Raw genomic sequence first — 16,263 nt, 5'->3', positions numbered from 1 at the left:
GGGGAGCTAGGCGGCAGCTTCGGCCGCGGCCCGGGCGCTGCGGGGCGAGTGCTCTCGGGCTCGGGCGACGTGGCCAGCCCCGTCCTGCCAAGGGGTGGGGCCGGCCCTGGGGCTCGCGGGCCCGCGCGGCAGCCGAGAGCGCGCCGGGGCCGCCCCGGTAGGGAGGCATCCCCGGAATGCCGCGGCTCAGCACCCGCCCCCTCGGGAATTCCCCGCGGGAGCCGCTGGGAGGGACGCGGCCCCCGGGCCGGCCTCGGGCTCTGAGCGGCGGGATTAGAGGCTCCAGCCCCGCAGAGCTGCCGACGTGAGGCCGGGCACACCTGAGCGGCGGCGGGGCGGTCGCAGCCACATCCGGGGCGACGCGCCTGAGTCACCTGCCCCTCGGCGTCCGCCAGTCCGGCCAGTCCGCCCCGTCTCTCCCGTCCGAGACTCTCCCCCCAACCCCAGAAGAGCCGCGCGGGGGCGGGGGCGGGGCGCCAGAGGGCGGGGCTGTCTCTTAAAGGGCCCTGGGCCGCTGCCCTCAGGCCACTTCCTGGGGGCGGAGAGGACCTCAGCGGCTTCGGCGACACCCGGGGAAGGCGGCGGCGGCCGGGTACCGAGACTCTCGGCTGTTTTCATCAGAGCCCTCGGACACTCCCAGCCCGCTGAGCACACATCGTCGCCACTCGGCGGATACAAGGCGGCTCCGCCATCCGTTCCCGTCAGTTCCGCTTCCATCTTCTGCGACCCGCGCCGACAGCCCGGCCTGGCCTCAGAGTGGCCCCAGAGCCCTGGGTGGACCCGACCTCGGCGGCAGCGATCTGCCCGGGGTCTCCGAAGCCAGCCCTTCAGAGTCGGCCCTGTGCTCGCCACCGTCACCTGCTGGTTGGATTCCGGAAACCCATTGTCTGAAGACCGCAGAAGAGTCGCTGACCACCCCAAATCGGATACGTCCCGACTTCAAGCTCCCTTCCCCTCTCTGGCTGCCCTCTGCTTTTTTCATCCCTTCTCTCAACCTTTCAGGAATTTCTGTGCTCTGAGACCAGCCCCCTATCCACCACCAAAGTAACCCGGGTGAGCCCCAAACCTTACTGCCTGTGCTCCGCCTGTGCCTCCAACCCAGCGAGCCTGACAGTTTCGACCCAATTCTGCACACACCCAGAAAGTTGTGCCTTTTCTTTTCTTTCGGTGTCTCCTGTACTTCCCAAAATTTCTCCTCCTCCTGTGCCCTCTTCGCCCCCCTCCTTTGGGGGCCCCGTGACCCTAAATGTGGGGGGCACACTATATTCCACCACCTTGGAGACCCTGACCCGCTTCCCAGACTCCATGCTGGGGGCTATGTTTAGGGCCGGCACCCCCATGCCCCCCAACCTCAATTCCCAAGGAGGCGGTCACTACTTCATCGACCGGGATGGCAAGGCCTTTCGGCACATCCTCAATTTCCTGAGGCTGGGCCGTCTGGACCTGCCCCTCGGGTATGGAGAGACAGCGCTTCTCAGGGCAGAGGCTGACTTCTACCAGATCCGGCCCCTCCTGGACGCGCTGCGGGAACTGGAGGCCTCTCGGGGGACCCCTGCACCCACAGCTGCCCTGCTCCACGCAGATGTAGATGTCAGCCCCCGCCTCGTGCACTTCTCTGATCGCCGGGGACCCCATCACTATGAGCTGAGCTCCGTCCAGGTGGACACCTTCCGAGCCAACCTCTTCTGCACTGATCCTGAGTGTCTAGGCGCTTTGCGGGCCCGATTTGGTGTGGCCAGTGGGGATAGGGCAGAGGGGAGCCCACATTTTCATCTGGAGTGGGCCCCCTGCCCCGTGGAACTCCCGGAGGCGGAGTACGGGAGACTGGGACTGCAGCCCCTGTGGACTGGGGGGCCAGGAGAGCGGCGGGAGGTGGTGGGCACGCCAAGCTTCCTGGAGGAGGTGCTGCGGGTGGCTCTTGAGCATGGCTTCCGCCTAGACTCTGTCTTCCCCGACCCTGAAGACCTGCTCAACTCCCGGTCTCTGCGCTTTGTCCGGCACTGAGGATGCTGTTCTCATTTTGACTCTGGGAAGAGAGGGAATGGGGAAGTTAATGGGGTACTGGCACCCCTGAAGCCTCTTTCCAGCTCTGCTTCAGGAGCTATGAGAGTCAGGACTCCCCTGCACCTGACTGAAGCTCAGATCTGGGCAGGAATTCCCAAACCTGAGCCCACCAAGGACTCACAGGGGTCCAGAAGGTCTCGACTGGTGCAGATCCTTGGAGGGGCAGGGAAGGTTCTCTTGGCTTGTTCTCACCTAAGGCTGGGGACCTCCAATCTCTCCTTGATTGGAGCTCAGTGTTTAAGGGCCTGGAAAGGTGGGGAACACCTCTTTACCCAGACTAAGCCTGGCAAAACCCTGGAAGGATATTGAGGTCTGGGGAAAAGGGAGGACTTGGCATTGCACATGCGGTCTCTTGGACCATGGCTTCTCCTTCTGAAGCTGGGTGGCCTGGCCTGACCAATGAGACGCCAGAACACTCTGGAACAAGGGAAGAGGGGTTCTTTGATGTGTTCCAAGCCATCTACTGAGGGAGACAGAAAGGCCACACCCCACCTTCAGTTGATGTACGGGAGCTGGGAGAGTCCCCATGGCAATGGGCCTGGAGTATCCCTCATCTGGAAGGATCCCATCTTGATGGTGGGGCTGGCCATCGGGAAGAGGGTAGTATCTGTTGGGTCCTTGGCCTTCCTTTATGTGTGCCTGCACATCAGCCAGTGTGTCTGACTGATGCAGAGGTCCCTGGAATCCTGGTTCCCGTCTGTGTTGCTGACTACAGTGTCTGTGATGTCTGCGTGTCCAGGCCTGTTTGGGGTTGTCCAGCAACTATTCTGGCCCAGGGTGTGTCTGTAGTATGTATGTGAGGAGGTTGACAATTAGTCGTTTAATCACAGGATATGTGTGTATGTGTTTATGTGCACGCATGCATATGCATCACCACATAGCCAGGAGGGGCCTGTTGGGGTTTGAGTCACTGGGATCTTCCCGGTGAGAGGTAAGAGAAGTCAGTGGGCTTAGCAGGGCCTCTGAGGCCTGTATGGAACTCTTGGTTGCTGCGGCAACCATGGGCCTGTTGCTAGGAGATAGCTGGGAAGGCCCAAGGCTGCCCAGGGCAGAGAGACGAGACAAGAGTTTGGGGCGGTGGGGGAGGAGATGGGAAGGGATGGGATTTCTGGCTCCCTGAGGGGATGGGATACTCGTGTGCAGCTTCTTCACTGGGGGTGTCACACATTATCTATCACTGGTCATGATTTACAAGAAGAAAAATAAAATGGCTTTTGGAACCACAACATTGTGAAGGCTGTTGAGGGCCAGGTTGAGGGTGCTGTCCCCGCACCACAGAAGTCCTGCTTTCTCTGCCTATCACCTGCTGGAGAGGCCTTTGGGACCCCAGTTCCCTGAGCCCCAGCTGAGGATGAGCATTGTTCATTGTTCTGAAACACTCTAGAACCTCCAGGCAAGGGCTGGAGCCAGGGCTGCAGAGCATTCCTTGGCCCAGTTGGGGCAGCCCTGCCCCGCCCTCCAGTGGTCCTCATGTGGAGGCTGGCACTAGGCTGGGTTTTCCTGGCAGCCGCCCAGGCCTGTGTCTTCTGCCGCCTCCCAGCCCACGACTTGTCAGGCCGCCTGGCTCGGCTCTGCAGCCAGATGGAGGCTGGGCAGAAGGAATGTGAGGCCTCCCCGGACTTCTCGGCCTTTGCCTTAGGTGGGACCAGACGTTTGAGGATGGGCCCAGTAAGCAGTCACCCCCGTACCCCCAAAGAGTGGCATGTGACCTCCCAGCTGTGCCCTCCGTCTGTGGCCCTTTCTGAATATGCTGGTCTCGCCCTCTGAGAGAGCACCATATCTGGGAAAGTCAGGAGAGACCCCAGACCCTGGGATGGTGATGGAGTCGATGGTTCTTGCCCATCTCCACAGATGAGATGTCCATGAACAAAGTCACAGAGAAGACTCACAGAGTCCTGAGGGTCATGGGTGAGGTCAAGGGGAAAGCGTGACCTAGGGGCTTATGTAGACACCAAAGACAAGGGTGGGCAACAAGGGCTGGGGGGTGGGCAGGGAAAGGTGGAGGGGTGGAGACGGGAGGCCTGATCGGGAGGGGGCTGGGTGAAGGGAGAGGGAACTGGCCCCATCGGGGCCCAATGGAGCTGCTCTGCCTCCCCAGAGATCAAAGAGGCTCTCTCCTCACTCCCTTCATATTGGAGATGGCTTCGAAACACCAAGCTCCCTGAGTACACAAGGGAAGGTACTGATGTGGGGTGGCCTCGAGGGGAGCCCAGGGTCTCAGGCAAAGGGATGTGTGGTAAGCAGCACATCCACTCACACTCCCAACCCTTCCTTGTCTTTCATTGCAGCTCTCTGTCCCCCCGCTTGCCGTGAGTAGGAAAGGAAAGGGGTTGCAAGGACCTGGGGCCTGCAGGGTGTCAGAGGAGGGCCTGGCCGCTGCGGGAGGAAGCTGGGTACAGGGTGGGGTGGAGGCCCGGCCTCCCCTCCCCAGCGCTGCCTCTGCTGTCTCCTGCAGGGGGCAGCACCATGCTGTACAACTGCTCTACCTGTGAGGGGACCGAGGTGTCCTGCTGGCCCCGAAAGCGCTGCTTCCCAGGTCCTCATGCCCACCCTGGCCCCGCCCCACTTTGTCCAGATTCCTGAGTCCTTGGGCTCCCCAACTGGTGAGTGTGGGTCCCAGAATCATTCACTGCCTCCTGGGTTCCCTGCAGGAAGTCATGATCTTTGGGAAGCCAAGATTCTGCTCCTCTCCGTCTTCGGAGCTGTCCTGCTCCTGGGTGTTCTGAGCCTCCTGGTGGAGTGAGTTTGGGGATAAGAACGGGAATCCTACCCTGCCCAGTGCCTTCCACCGCCCACCCTCCCTCCGCCCCTCCCAGGCCCCTCTCTTAGGCTTCCCATCCTCCGTCTTCCCTCAGGTCTCACCACCTCCAAGCAAAAAGTAGCTTATGAAGACACTGAAAACCTCCTAGCCTCCAGCTCTAAGGAGTGTGCACTCCCAACTTCCACATCCCTTGGAGGGGAACCAGCCAGCCCCTTAGTTCCAGCTCCAAAGACAGTCTTCTAGATCCTAAAACCCAGACATCCCTGCTTCTGGTTGGTGAGATAATGAAAAAACAAGAAAATCCCAAAAAACCCAGACATCCCCACAATCCCAGGTCGGACAGCCTCCCGGGAACCCAGGCACCCACAGCTGGAAAGTTCCTCCCCTCTGGCCCTCAACCAATCAGACAGCGCTGTCAACAATGCCAGGAAAATATCTACAGAAGGAAAGAATCCCCTACACCACTCCCACCACGCCCACACCCCTTCTGCCTGTTCCCGGAAAGTGGGGGTGACTGCCCCAGAAGCGACTCCAGGCCCTCCTGTGACTGATTGGGAATCCAGGAATGTGTGTTCTGGAAAACTCACCCCGCTGGAGTGAGACCACATCAGTTGGTTCGCTGGCATCCCTCCCTCCATCGTGTTAACACAGTGAAACCCTGGCCTCCCTCAGAGGCCTCTGTCCTGCCAGGCCCAATGAAACTTGCTGTTCACGGTCTCTGCCCCTGCCTGGCCTCTGTCTGCAACTGGAGAGGGCAGAGGAAAAATGGGAGACTCTCAGAGTAGCACAGTGCTTCTCAGATGGGGGTGATTTTGCACCCCAGTACACATTTTGCAACATCTGGAGTGGTTTTGTATTGTTTTGACTTGGGGATGTGTCACTGGCCTCTGGTGGGTAGAGACTAGAGATGAGCTAAACATCCCACAATGCACAGGAAAGTCCCCACAGCAAAGAATCATCCCGTCCAAAATGTCAGTGTTTACCAGGAAAGGGAGATAGAAAAAAAAAGAAAGAGAGAAAGAAAAGAAAGAGGCCAGGAGCAGTGGCTCACGCCTATAATCCCAGGACTTTGGGAGGCTAAGGTGACCAGATCACCAGGTCAGGAGTTCGAGACCAGCCTGGCTAGCATGGTGAAACCCCGTCTCTACTAAAAATACAAAAAATGGCTGGGTGTGGTGGCAGGCACCTGTAATCCCAGCTACGTGGGAGGCTGAGGCACGAGAATTGCTTGAACCTGGGAGGAGGCTGCAGTGAGCTGAGATCGCGCCACTGCACTCCACCTGCTGACAGAGTGAGATTCCATCTCAAAAAAAAAAAAAAAGAAAGGAAAAGAGAAAAAAAATGTCAGAGCCTGGTTGAGAAACCCTGGTTTTTGGTGCCCTGCCTATTAGGAGTGTTTGGTTTGGGAATGGAATGTGGGACATGGAACATGAGAAGAGAGGCCTGTTGCCAACCACAAGTCACATTCTGAGTGCCTAGGCCTGACAGGGATCTCAGCCCTTACCTAGCCCAGGAGTTTTCAAACTGGGTACCTCAAGGCTCCAGGGTAAGTGTTCTCAACCAGCTGCATATCAGAGCCACCTGGGCAACCTTAAAACTACCTGTGCTTCAGCCCCATCTCCAGAGATTCTAGGATAAGTGGTCTTTTTTTTTTGAGGCGGAGTTTCGCTGTCGTTACCCAGCCTGGAGTGCAATGGCGCGATCTCGGCTCACTGCAACCTCCACCTCCTGGGTTCAAGCAATTCTCCTGCCTCAGCCTCCCGAGTAGCTGGGACTACAGGCACACGCCACCATGCCCAGCTAATTTTTGTATTTTTAATAGAGACGGGGTTTCACTTTGTTGACCAGGATGGTCTCGATCTCTTGACCTTGTGATTCACCCGCCTCGGCCTCCCAAAATGCTGGGATTATAGGCGTGAGCCACTGCGCCCAGCCTAGAATAAGTGGTCTTATGTGGGGCCTTCGTTAGTGCAACGTACAACCAGGGCTAGAATCATTGTTCTGGGGTACCCAGAGAGGCCCTAAGGATGAGAATAACTCCTACCCCTTCCATGAGAGTACCTCTCCCTTTTTCCCCAATATTTAAAAAAAATTAAAAAATTATTATTATTATTTTTGAGACGGAGTCTCACCCTGTCGCCTAGGCTGGAGTGCAGTGGTACATCTCTGCTCACTGCAACCTCTGCTTCCCGGGTTCAAGCAATTCTCCTGCCTCAGCGGCCTGAGTAGCTGGGATTACAGGTGCCCACAACTACGCCTGGCTAATTTTTGTATATTTAGTAGAGATGTGGTTTTGCCATGCTGGCCAGGCTGGTCTTGAACTCCTGACCTCAAGTGAACCACCCAGCTTGGCCTCCCGAAGTGCTAAGATTACAGGCATGAGCCACTGAGCCCAGCTTATTATTATTATTATTATTATTATTATTATTTTGAGACAGAGTCTCACTCTGTTGCCCAGGCTGGAGTGCAGTGGTGCGATCTCAGCTCACTGCAACCTCTGCCTCCTGGGTTCAAGCGATTCTCCTACCTCAGCCTCCCTAGTAGCTGGGATTATGGCACCCACCACCACACCTGGCTAATTTTTGTATTTTAGTAGAGATGGGGTTTCACCATGTTGGCCAGGCTGGTCTCGAACTCCTGACCTCAGAAGATCCGCCTGCCTCAGCCTCCCAGAGTGCTGAGATTACAGGCATGAGCCACTGCACCCAGCCTATTTTTTAAATTAAAAAAATATATATTTTAAGAGACAAGGTTTTCACTATGTTAACTGGGCTGGTCTCAAGCTCCCGGCCTCAAGCAGTCCTCTTGCCTCAGTCTCTCAAATTGTTGGGATTACAGGCATGAGCCACTGCATTCAGCCAAGTACCTGTCTATTTGTTTTATACATTCCATTTCAATCCCTTCATATAACACATGAAAAAAATGAGACCCAGAGATCATGTAAGATCATATGACTTGTCCAAGATCATACAACTCATTCATTCATTCATCTGACAAAGACTTAGTGAGTATCCACCCACTAAGAAGGGATGGGAAGCCACACTTCCTGACTGCTCTGGACTGCAGTAGCTGCCTGTACCCTCCCTTGCTGTCCCCTCTTTCCAGGTTCAACATTTTAGAGCTTTCCTTGTTTTCACAGCCAATATTCAGGAGGTCAACCAGTCCTGCCCATTTTTCTTTTTGTTTTCTTTCCTTACTTTTCTTTCTTTCCTTCTTTCTTTCTTTCTTTTTCTTTTCTTTTTTTGATAGAGTCTGGCTTTGTTGACCAGGCTGGAGTGCAGTGGCTCAATCTTAGCTCACTGCAACCTCTCTGCCTCTCGGGTTCAAGCGATTCTCCAGCTTCAACCTTCCCAGTAGCTGGGATTACCTGTGTGTGTCACCACACCTTGCTAATTTTTGTATTTTTAGTAGAGACAGAGTTTCACCATGTTGGCCAGAATGGTCTTGAATTCCTGGCCTCAAGCGATCCGCCTGCCTCGGCCTCCCAAAGTGCTGGGATTACAGGCATAAGCCACTGTGCCTGGTCAGCAGGTCAAGCAGTCCTGCTGATTTTTCAGTGGTCTCTATCCTGTCTGTCCCATCCTCCCATAGCCCACAGCCCCCCCAGAACCCTCTCACAATGGACCCCAGTCTCCCGGACGCACCATCTGACTGCCTGCTCCCCTGAATGCACCTCACCCTCAGTGGCCATGCTGACCTTCCTAAAAACTCCACACTGCTCACAACCCCCAGCCCAGCATCAAATGATGATTAAAAATTTGGGCTTTTGGCTGGGCATGGTGGCTCACGCCTGTAATCCCAACCCTTTGGGAGGCTGAGGCAGGTGGTTCATGAGGTCAGGAGACCGAGACCAGCCTGACCAACGTGGTAAAACCTGCCTGTACTAAAAATACAAATATTAACTGGGTGTGGTGGCACATGCCTGTAATCCCAGCTACTCAGGAGGCTGAGGCAGGAGAATTGCTTGAACCCAGGAGGCGGAGGTTGTAGTGAGTCAAGATCACACCATTGCACTCCAGCCTGGGGGACACAGGAAGATTCTGTCTAAAAAAAAAAAAAAAAAAAAAAAAGAGCTGGGTGTGATGGTGCATGCCTGTAGTCCCAGCTACTCAGGAGGCTGAGGTGGGAAGATCACTTGAGCCCAGGAAGTTGAAGCTGAAGTGAGCTGAGATCACACCACTGCACTCCAGCTTGGGTGACAGAGTGAGACCGTCTCAAAAAAAGAAAGAAAGAAACACAAACTCCAGCAACCTCCCATGCCACATGCTCATGAGGAGCCTACTAGGGGAATGTATATCATGAGGGTTCAGAGAAGGGGCTGGGGTTGTCAGGGACACACTCTGGAGTCTGCCATGTGACAAACACTGTGGACACAAAGATTAAAAAAACAATTAGATGGCTGGGCGCGGTGGCTCACGCCTGTAATCCCAGCACTTTGGGAGCCCAAGACAGACGTATCACCTGAGGTCAAGAGTTCGACATCAGCCTCACCAACGTGGTGAAACCCTGCCTCTAAGAATACAAAAATTAGCCAGGTGTGATGGCATGCGCCTGTAATCCCAGCTACTCGGGAGGTTGAGGCAGGAGAACTGCTTGAACCTGGGAGGTGGAGGTTGCAGTGAGCTGAGATTGTACCACTGCACTCCAGCCTGGGTGATGGAGCGAGACTCTGTCCCAAAAACACCAAAAAACCATTAGGTGGTGGGCTCATAGGGCAGCGCATGGTCTGGAGGGAAGATGGGTAAAGAAATGCCACCACCTTGATGTGACACAGTTGAGGGACGTCTAGAGAAGGGACACCTCCAGGGGCTCAGAGGATTTTCAGAAGAGGTTTTGTCTGAGCGAAAAGAGAACGGCATCCCAGGTATAAGGACAAGTCTGGGCAATGAGAGGTGAAAAGGCAGGAAGTGTTTGGGCAGCTACAGGTGATTCAGTATGGCTGTGGGGGGTGCATTGGGTGGGCAGTGCTGAGAGAGAAAGCCTGAGGGACAAGTGGGGGCCAGATTCCAGGAAGTATTACACAGGTAGATCATTTGCTACTGATGAGAAGTGCACATGTGGGAATGGCGGGAAGAGAAGAAGGAAGAGAATGTTCAGGATACAGTTGGCGCTGCCATGAAGCTCCACAGAGGTCACAAGAGGGGTGACAGGCTCAGAAAGGAAGGTGAACTTGAATATGGGGAATCTGAGATGCCTGGGGGCATTCAAGTAGAGTTCCAGGTAGGGCTACCTTTGGACAGCTCTGGCCTGAGGAGCAGATAGAATAAGTAGGAGCTGCTGATGGAGAGCCTTGAATGTCAGGGAAAATAGAGGCCAGGTCTGTAGTCTGCAGTCAAGGAAGAGCTAGGGCGTGTCTTTTTTTTTTTTTTTTTTTTTTTTGAGACAGAGTCTTGCCCTGTTGCCCAGGCTGGAGTGCAATGGTGTGATCTTGGCTCACTACAATCTCTGCCTCCTGGGTTCAAGCGATTCTCCTGCCTCAGCCTCCTGAGTAGCTGGGACTACAGGCACGCACCACCATGCCCAGCTAATTTTTGTATTTTTAGTAGAAACGGGGTTTCACCATGTTGGCCAGGATGATCTCAATCCCTTTACCTCATGATCTGCCTTGCTCTCCCAGCCTCCCAACGTGCAAAGTGCTGGGATTACAGGCATAAGCCACCGAGCCTGGACTTTTTCTTTCTTTCTTTTTTTTGAGATACAGTCTCGCTTTGTTGCCCAGGCTGGAGTACAATGGCATGATCTCAGCTCACTGTGACCTCCACCTCACAGGTTCAAGTGATTCTCCTGCCTCCGCCTCCCCAGTAGCTGGGACTGCAGGTGCACACCACCAGACCCGGCTGATTTTTATATTTTCAGTAGAGACAGACTTGTGCCATTTTGGCCAGGCTAGTCTCGAACTCCTGATCTCAGGTGATCTGTCAGCCTTGGCCTCCCAAAGTTCTGGGATTACAGGCATGAACCACTGTGCCGGGCTGGGCATGTCTTTAAGCAAGAGATTATAACAGCTAATGCTGAATGACTGCCAATATAGGTGGGACACAGTCTCAAGCATTTTATTTATTTATTTATTGAGACAGGGCCTCACTCTGTAGCCCAGGCTGGAGTGCAGTGACTTGATCTTGGGTGCAATCACAGCTCACTGCAGCCTTGGCCTCTCCAGCTCAAGCAATCCTCCTACGTCAGCCTCCCAAGTAGCTGGGACTATAGGCACTTGTCACCACACCCGGCTATTCTGCAATTTTTTTGTAGAGACTATCTCGCTATGCTGCCCAGTCTGGTCTTGAACTCCTGAGCTCAAGTGATCTGCCCACCTCGGCCTCCCAAAATTTTGGGATTACAGGCATGAGCCACAGTGCCAGGCCTGTGTTTCTTTCTGTGCACATAAAGCCAACCCACTGGAGTATGGTCTGCAGGGCTGGCTTTTCTGAACACCTCTCAAACAAGGTAGGCTGCTGTGGTTGCAGAAACGTTTTGTTTTGTTTTTTTGAGATGGAGTTTCACTCTGTCACCAAGCTGGAGTACAGTGGCATGATCTCGACTCACTGTAACCTCCACCTCCCGGGTTTAAGCGATTCTCCTGCCTCAGCCTCCCGAGTAGCTGGGATTACAGGTGCTCACCACCACTTCCAGCTAATTTTCGTATTTTGTTTTCAGTAGAGACGGGGTTTCACCATGTTGGCCAAGATGGTCTCAATCTCTTAACCTTGTGATCTGCCCGCCTCAGCCTCCCAAAGTACTGGGATTACAGGTATGAGCCACCGTGCCCAGCCAGAAACATTTTTAAATGGCCCCCAAATCCTCTCTGACCTGCCTTCCATGGAGAGGTGGGTTCTATGGATCCTTCCCTTGAATCTGGGCTCTGTGTCTGGCTGACCGATAGAATGTGGCAGAAGAGACACTGTGCCACTTTCTGGGTCCACACCTTAAGGAAATGGCACCTTCCACTTTCTGTTGCTTGGGGCACTCACTCTGGAACCTAGTCACCATCTCTGAGGAGGCCCAGGCTTCAAGAAGAATCCACCTAAGGGGTCACAGCCAAATGCCAGCATCTCTTGCCGCACATATAAGAGATGTCCAGTTACCCCCAGACTTTTATTTTTTCCTGCTAAGACCCCAGATATTGTAAAGTAGAGATTATCCCCACAGTGTCCTGCTGGAATTCCGGACTCACAAAGTTCAGGGGCATAATCAAACGGTGTTTTTTATGCCACCAGGTTTTTTGTTTGTTTGTTTGTTTGTTTGGGTTTTTTTTGAGACGGAGTCTCACTCTGTCGCCCAGGCTGGAGTGCAGTGGCACGATTTCGGCTCACTGTAACCTCTGCCTCCTGGATTCAAGCGATTCTTCTGCCTCAGCCTCCCGAGTAGCCAGGATTACAGGCTCCTGCTACCATGCCTGGCTAATTTTTGTATTTTTAGTAGAGATGAGGTTTCACCATGTCGGCCAGGCTGGTCTCAAACTCCTGATCTCAGGTAATTCACCCACTTCGGCCTCCCAAAGTGTTGGGATTACAAGCATGAGCCATTGCACCCAGCTGCCACTAGGTATTATTCCTTCAAAACAGATAACTGGTGCAGTGGGACAGGAAAAGGAGCCTAGGACTTGGCACCAAATGTTTTGGGTTTATGATATGGGTGGCGGGTCTATCCTAGCCATGTGCACCAGGGACATTACTTCAGGAATCTGAGCCTCAGTTCTCCAGCCTGCAAAATAGAGTTAATGATGCCTAATGTGTATGGAGACAGCATGCCAGACAGTCTATGCATTTTATGCACTGTATTAGTTATGTGTAGCCATGTAACACATTTTTCTAAAACTCAGGGGCCTAAAGCAATAACCATTATCTCACAGTGTCTGTGGATTAGAAATATGGGGCTGAGAGTGGTGGCTTATGTCTATAATGTCAGCACTTTGAGAGGTCAAGGTGGGAGGATTGCTTGAGGCCAGGAGTTCAAGGCCAGCCTGGGCAATGGAGCAAGACTTCAGCTCAAAAAAAAAAAAAAAAAAAAAAAAATGGCCAGGTGCAGTGGCTCATGCCTGTAATCCCAGCACTTTGGGAGGCTGAGGTGGGCAGATCACCTGAAGTCAGGAGTTCGAGACCAGCCTGGCCAACAGGGTGAAACCCTGTCTCTACTAAAAATATACAAAAAAAAAAAAAATTAGCTGGGTGTGGTGGCATGCGCCTGTAATCCCAGCTAATCAGGAGGCCTAGGCAGGAGAATCACTTGAACCTGGGAGGTAGAGGTTGCGGTGAGCCAGGATCACGCCATTGCACTCCAGCCTGGGCAATAGGAGCTAAACTCCATCTCAGAGAAAAAAAAAATTAGCCAGACATGGTGGTGTGCACTTGTAGTCCCAGGTACTTGGAAGGGTGAGGCAGAAAGATCGCTTGAGCCTGGGAGGTCGAGGCCTCAGTGAACCATGAACACATTAGCCTGAGAGACAGAGTGAGACCCCGTGTCTAAAAAAAAAAAAAGAAAATAGAAATTTGGGAGCAACTTCACTGGGTGGTTCTGGCTCAGGGCCTCACACGATGCTGTATCTAAGATGTCAGTCAGGGCTGCAGAAATGTAAGGGTTGATGGGGCTGGAGGATCAGGTTCCCATAGGGGCACACTTGTATGCCTGGCATGTTGGTGTTGGCTGTTAGCAGGATGCCTCAGTTCCTTGACACATGGAGCTCTCTCCATAGGGCTGCTTGAATGTCCTCTTTTTTTTTTTTTTATTTGAGATGGAGTCTCGCTCTATCGCCCAGGCTGGAATGCAGTGGCGTGATCTTGGCTCACTGCAACCTCCGCCTCCTGGGTTCAAGTGATTCTCCTGCCTCAGCCTCCCAACTAGCTGGTAAAGGCATGCGCCACCACGCTCGGCTAATTTTTTATATCTTTAGTAGAGACAGGATTTCGTCTTGTTGGCCAGGCTGGTCTTGAACTGCTGACCTTGTACCTCCAGGGTTCAACTTTGGAGCTAAGGCAATTCTCCTGTCTTAGCCCCAAAGTAGCTGGGATTACAGGCACCTGCCATCACACCTGGCTAATTTTTGTATTTTTAGTAGAGATGGGGTTTCACCATGTTGGCCAGGCTGGTCTCAAACTCCCAACCTCAAGTGATCGACCTCCCAGGGTGCTGGGATTACAGACGTGAGCCACCATGCCCGGCCTTGAATGTCCTCTTGACATAGTGGCTGGCTTTTCCCAGAGGGAGTGATCAAGAGAGCCAGGCAGAAGCCATGCTGCCTTATACGACTTGTCTCAGAAGTCACACACTATCTCTTCTGGGGATCCCATTGATTACACTGATGAGCCCCATTCATTGTGGGAAGGGACTGTACTACAGTAGGAATACCAGGAGGGGAGTTGCAGCAGCAGCCACTTTGGAGGCTGGCTACCGCACAGATGGACACAGTTACTTCTCCAATAACCCCATAAGGTAGATATCCCTAATAGATGTATCTTGTAGATGAGGAAACAGATAGAAATGTGAAGTAACTTGTTCAGATTCACAGTCTTTTTTTTTTTTTTTTTTGAGACGGAGTCTCGCTCTGTTGCCAGGCTGCAGTGTAGTGGCTCGATCTTGGCTCACTGCAACCTCCCCGTCCCAGGTTCAGGTTATTCTCCTGCCTCAGCCTCCTGGGTAGCTGGGATTACAGGTGCCCACCACCATGCCTGGCTGATTTTTTTTTTTTTTTTGGCATTTCTAGTAGTGATGGGGTTTCACCATGTTGGCCAGGATGATCTCGAACCCCTGACTTTGTGATCCACCTGACTTGGCCTTCCAAAGTGCTGGGATTACAAGTGTGAGCCACCATGTCTGGCCTGGAGCTCTTAATTTCAAACCTCTCCTTTGCATCACCCGATTCAGATGACTCTGTCTCACCCATTCGTTCAGCAAACGTTGCTGAGCACTTAGCACTGAACATGGGAGACATAGTAATGCCCAGGCAAGATGAAGTCCTTGTCTACCTGCAGCTAAGAGTCTAGCAGGGGAGACAAGTTACTGGCACATTCTACAGAGTGATGAGTGCAATGACGGGAAGGTGTGGGGGTCTTGGGGTGCAGAGGAAGACACAAACCAGTCAGGGATAGGTGTCTTTTTTTTTTTTGAAGGGGGGACAAAGTCTCACTCTGTCACCCAGGCTGAATTGCAGTGGCCACAATCTCACAATCTCAGCTCACTGCAACCTCTGCCTCCCAGATTCAAGCGATTCTCCTGCCTCAGCCTCCTAAGTAGCTGGGATTACAGGCACCTGCCACCACGCCTGGCTAATTTTTGTATTTTTAGTAGAGAAATGTTTTTGCCATGTTGGCCAGGCTAGTCTTGAACTTCTGACCTCAGGTGATCCGCCCGCCTCAACCTCCCAAAGTGCTGGGATTACAGGCGTGAGCCACCGCACCCGGCCAAGGATAGGTGTCTTGCACTTAGCAGGTGAGACAAGAGTAGGCCAGACTGGGAAGACTTTTCCCAGCAGAGACAACAGTCATGCAGAGGCTCAGGGGAGAGGGAGCCAAGACGCTGAGAAATTTCCCGTTGAGAGCCTGGCTTGGGGGAGGTGGAAGTGGTAGAGCTCAGCGATGTCAGGGTCAGAGCAGGGAGGGAGAAGCTAAGAAGGTACTAATGTGGTACCTCATTGGCATGGAAAGGCCTCTGCACAGGAATTGGCCTCACTCAACCTGTAAGTCTCCCATCCCACCCCCATCCAAGGCGGTGAGGGGCAGCCAGGCAACTCAGTACCCTCTCTGCTTATCTTCCCCTGTGGGGGAAGAATTGGCCCTGCTGCTGTGAATGTGGTTATCATTCCCGGATGCAGAGCCTGCAGGGCAGGGCAGAGGTTAGGGAAGCACAGTTGGAGTGGGTGGTGCCCCATCTGTGTCTCCAGGTTTAAGTGTTAATGGGTACTGCATCCCAGCCTGGAGGAGGTGCTCCCTAATGGCCATCAGGGTGGCCACGCTGTGCTTCCCCCACATCCCATCCTCTTTATGGATAAAGGTGGGGACGAGAGAAACTTAAGTCCAAAAGTAAGAAATAGGCCAGACGAGGTGGCTCATGTCTGCTGGGAGGCTGAGGTGGGTGGATCACTTGAGGTCAGGAGTTCAAGACCGACCTGGCCAAGATGGTGAAACCTCATCTGCACTAAAAATACAAAAAAAATTAGCTGGGCGTGGTGGCAGACACTTGTAGTCCCAGCTACTTGGGAGGCTGAGGCAGGAGAATCGCTTGAACTTAGGAGGTAGAGGGTGCAGAGAGCCGAGGTCGAGCCACTGCACTCTAGCCTGGGTGACTGAGAGAGACTCTGTCTCACACACACACAAAAAAAGGTAAGAAATAGGGAGGAAGGGAGAAATAAAAAGGCTTCTAGGCCAGGCCTGGGGGCTCACGCCTGTAATCCCAGAACTTTGGGAGGCCTGCCTCGGCAGATGGATCAACTGAGGTTAGGAGTTCAA

At 53.5% G+C, this 16,263-nt stretch overlaps 2 protein-coding genes across 3 annotated transcripts; both read left to right on the top strand.

Annotated features, from left to right (window-relative positions):
- Positions 1 to 527: 527 nt before the first annotated feature.
- On the top strand, positions 528 to 3,290 carry KCTD11 (potassium channel tetramerization domain containing 11). Its single transcript, XM_012457467.2, has one exon. The coding sequence runs from the start codon at positions 1,306 to 1,308 to the stop codon at positions 2,002 to 2,004; it is 699 nt and encodes a 232-aa protein (XP_012312890.1). The 5' UTR covers positions 528 to 1,305; the 3' UTR covers positions 2,005 to 3,290.
- Positions 3,291 to 3,485: 195 nt separating this feature from the next.
- Positions 3,486 to 5,540, top strand: TMEM95 (transmembrane protein 95). Of its 2 annotated transcripts, none has more exons than XM_012457469.3 (7): positions 3,486 to 3,703; positions 3,916 to 3,972; positions 4,163 to 4,243; positions 4,353 to 4,373; positions 4,520 to 4,600; positions 4,716 to 4,803; positions 4,920 to 5,540. In XM_012457469.3, the coding sequence occupies exons 1-7, from the start codon at positions 3,535 to 3,537 to the stop codon at positions 4,951 to 4,953; spliced, it is 531 nt and encodes a 176-aa protein (XP_012312892.2). In that variant the 5' UTR covers positions 3,486 to 3,534; the 3' UTR covers positions 4,954 to 5,540. The 2 variants fall into 2 exon arrangements, with proteins under 2 accessions (XP_012312892.2, XP_012312891.2); XM_012457468.3 differs by having other exon boundaries at positions 4,496 to 4,600.
- The last annotated feature ends 10,723 nt before the right edge of the window (positions 5,541 to 16,263 follow it).

The sequence above is a fragment of the Aotus nancymaae genome, unplaced genomic scaffold (genome assembly GCF_030222135.1).
Source record: "Aotus nancymaae isolate 86718 unplaced genomic scaffold, 86718_ANA_hifiasm-v0.15.2.pri h1tg000018l, whole genome shotgun sequence".
Taxonomy (NCBI): Eukaryota; Metazoa; Chordata; class Mammalia; order Primates; family Aotidae; genus Aotus; species Aotus nancymaae.
Note: the sequence above shows the minus strand (reverse complement) of the source record. Positions and strands in the feature narration are given on the sequence as shown.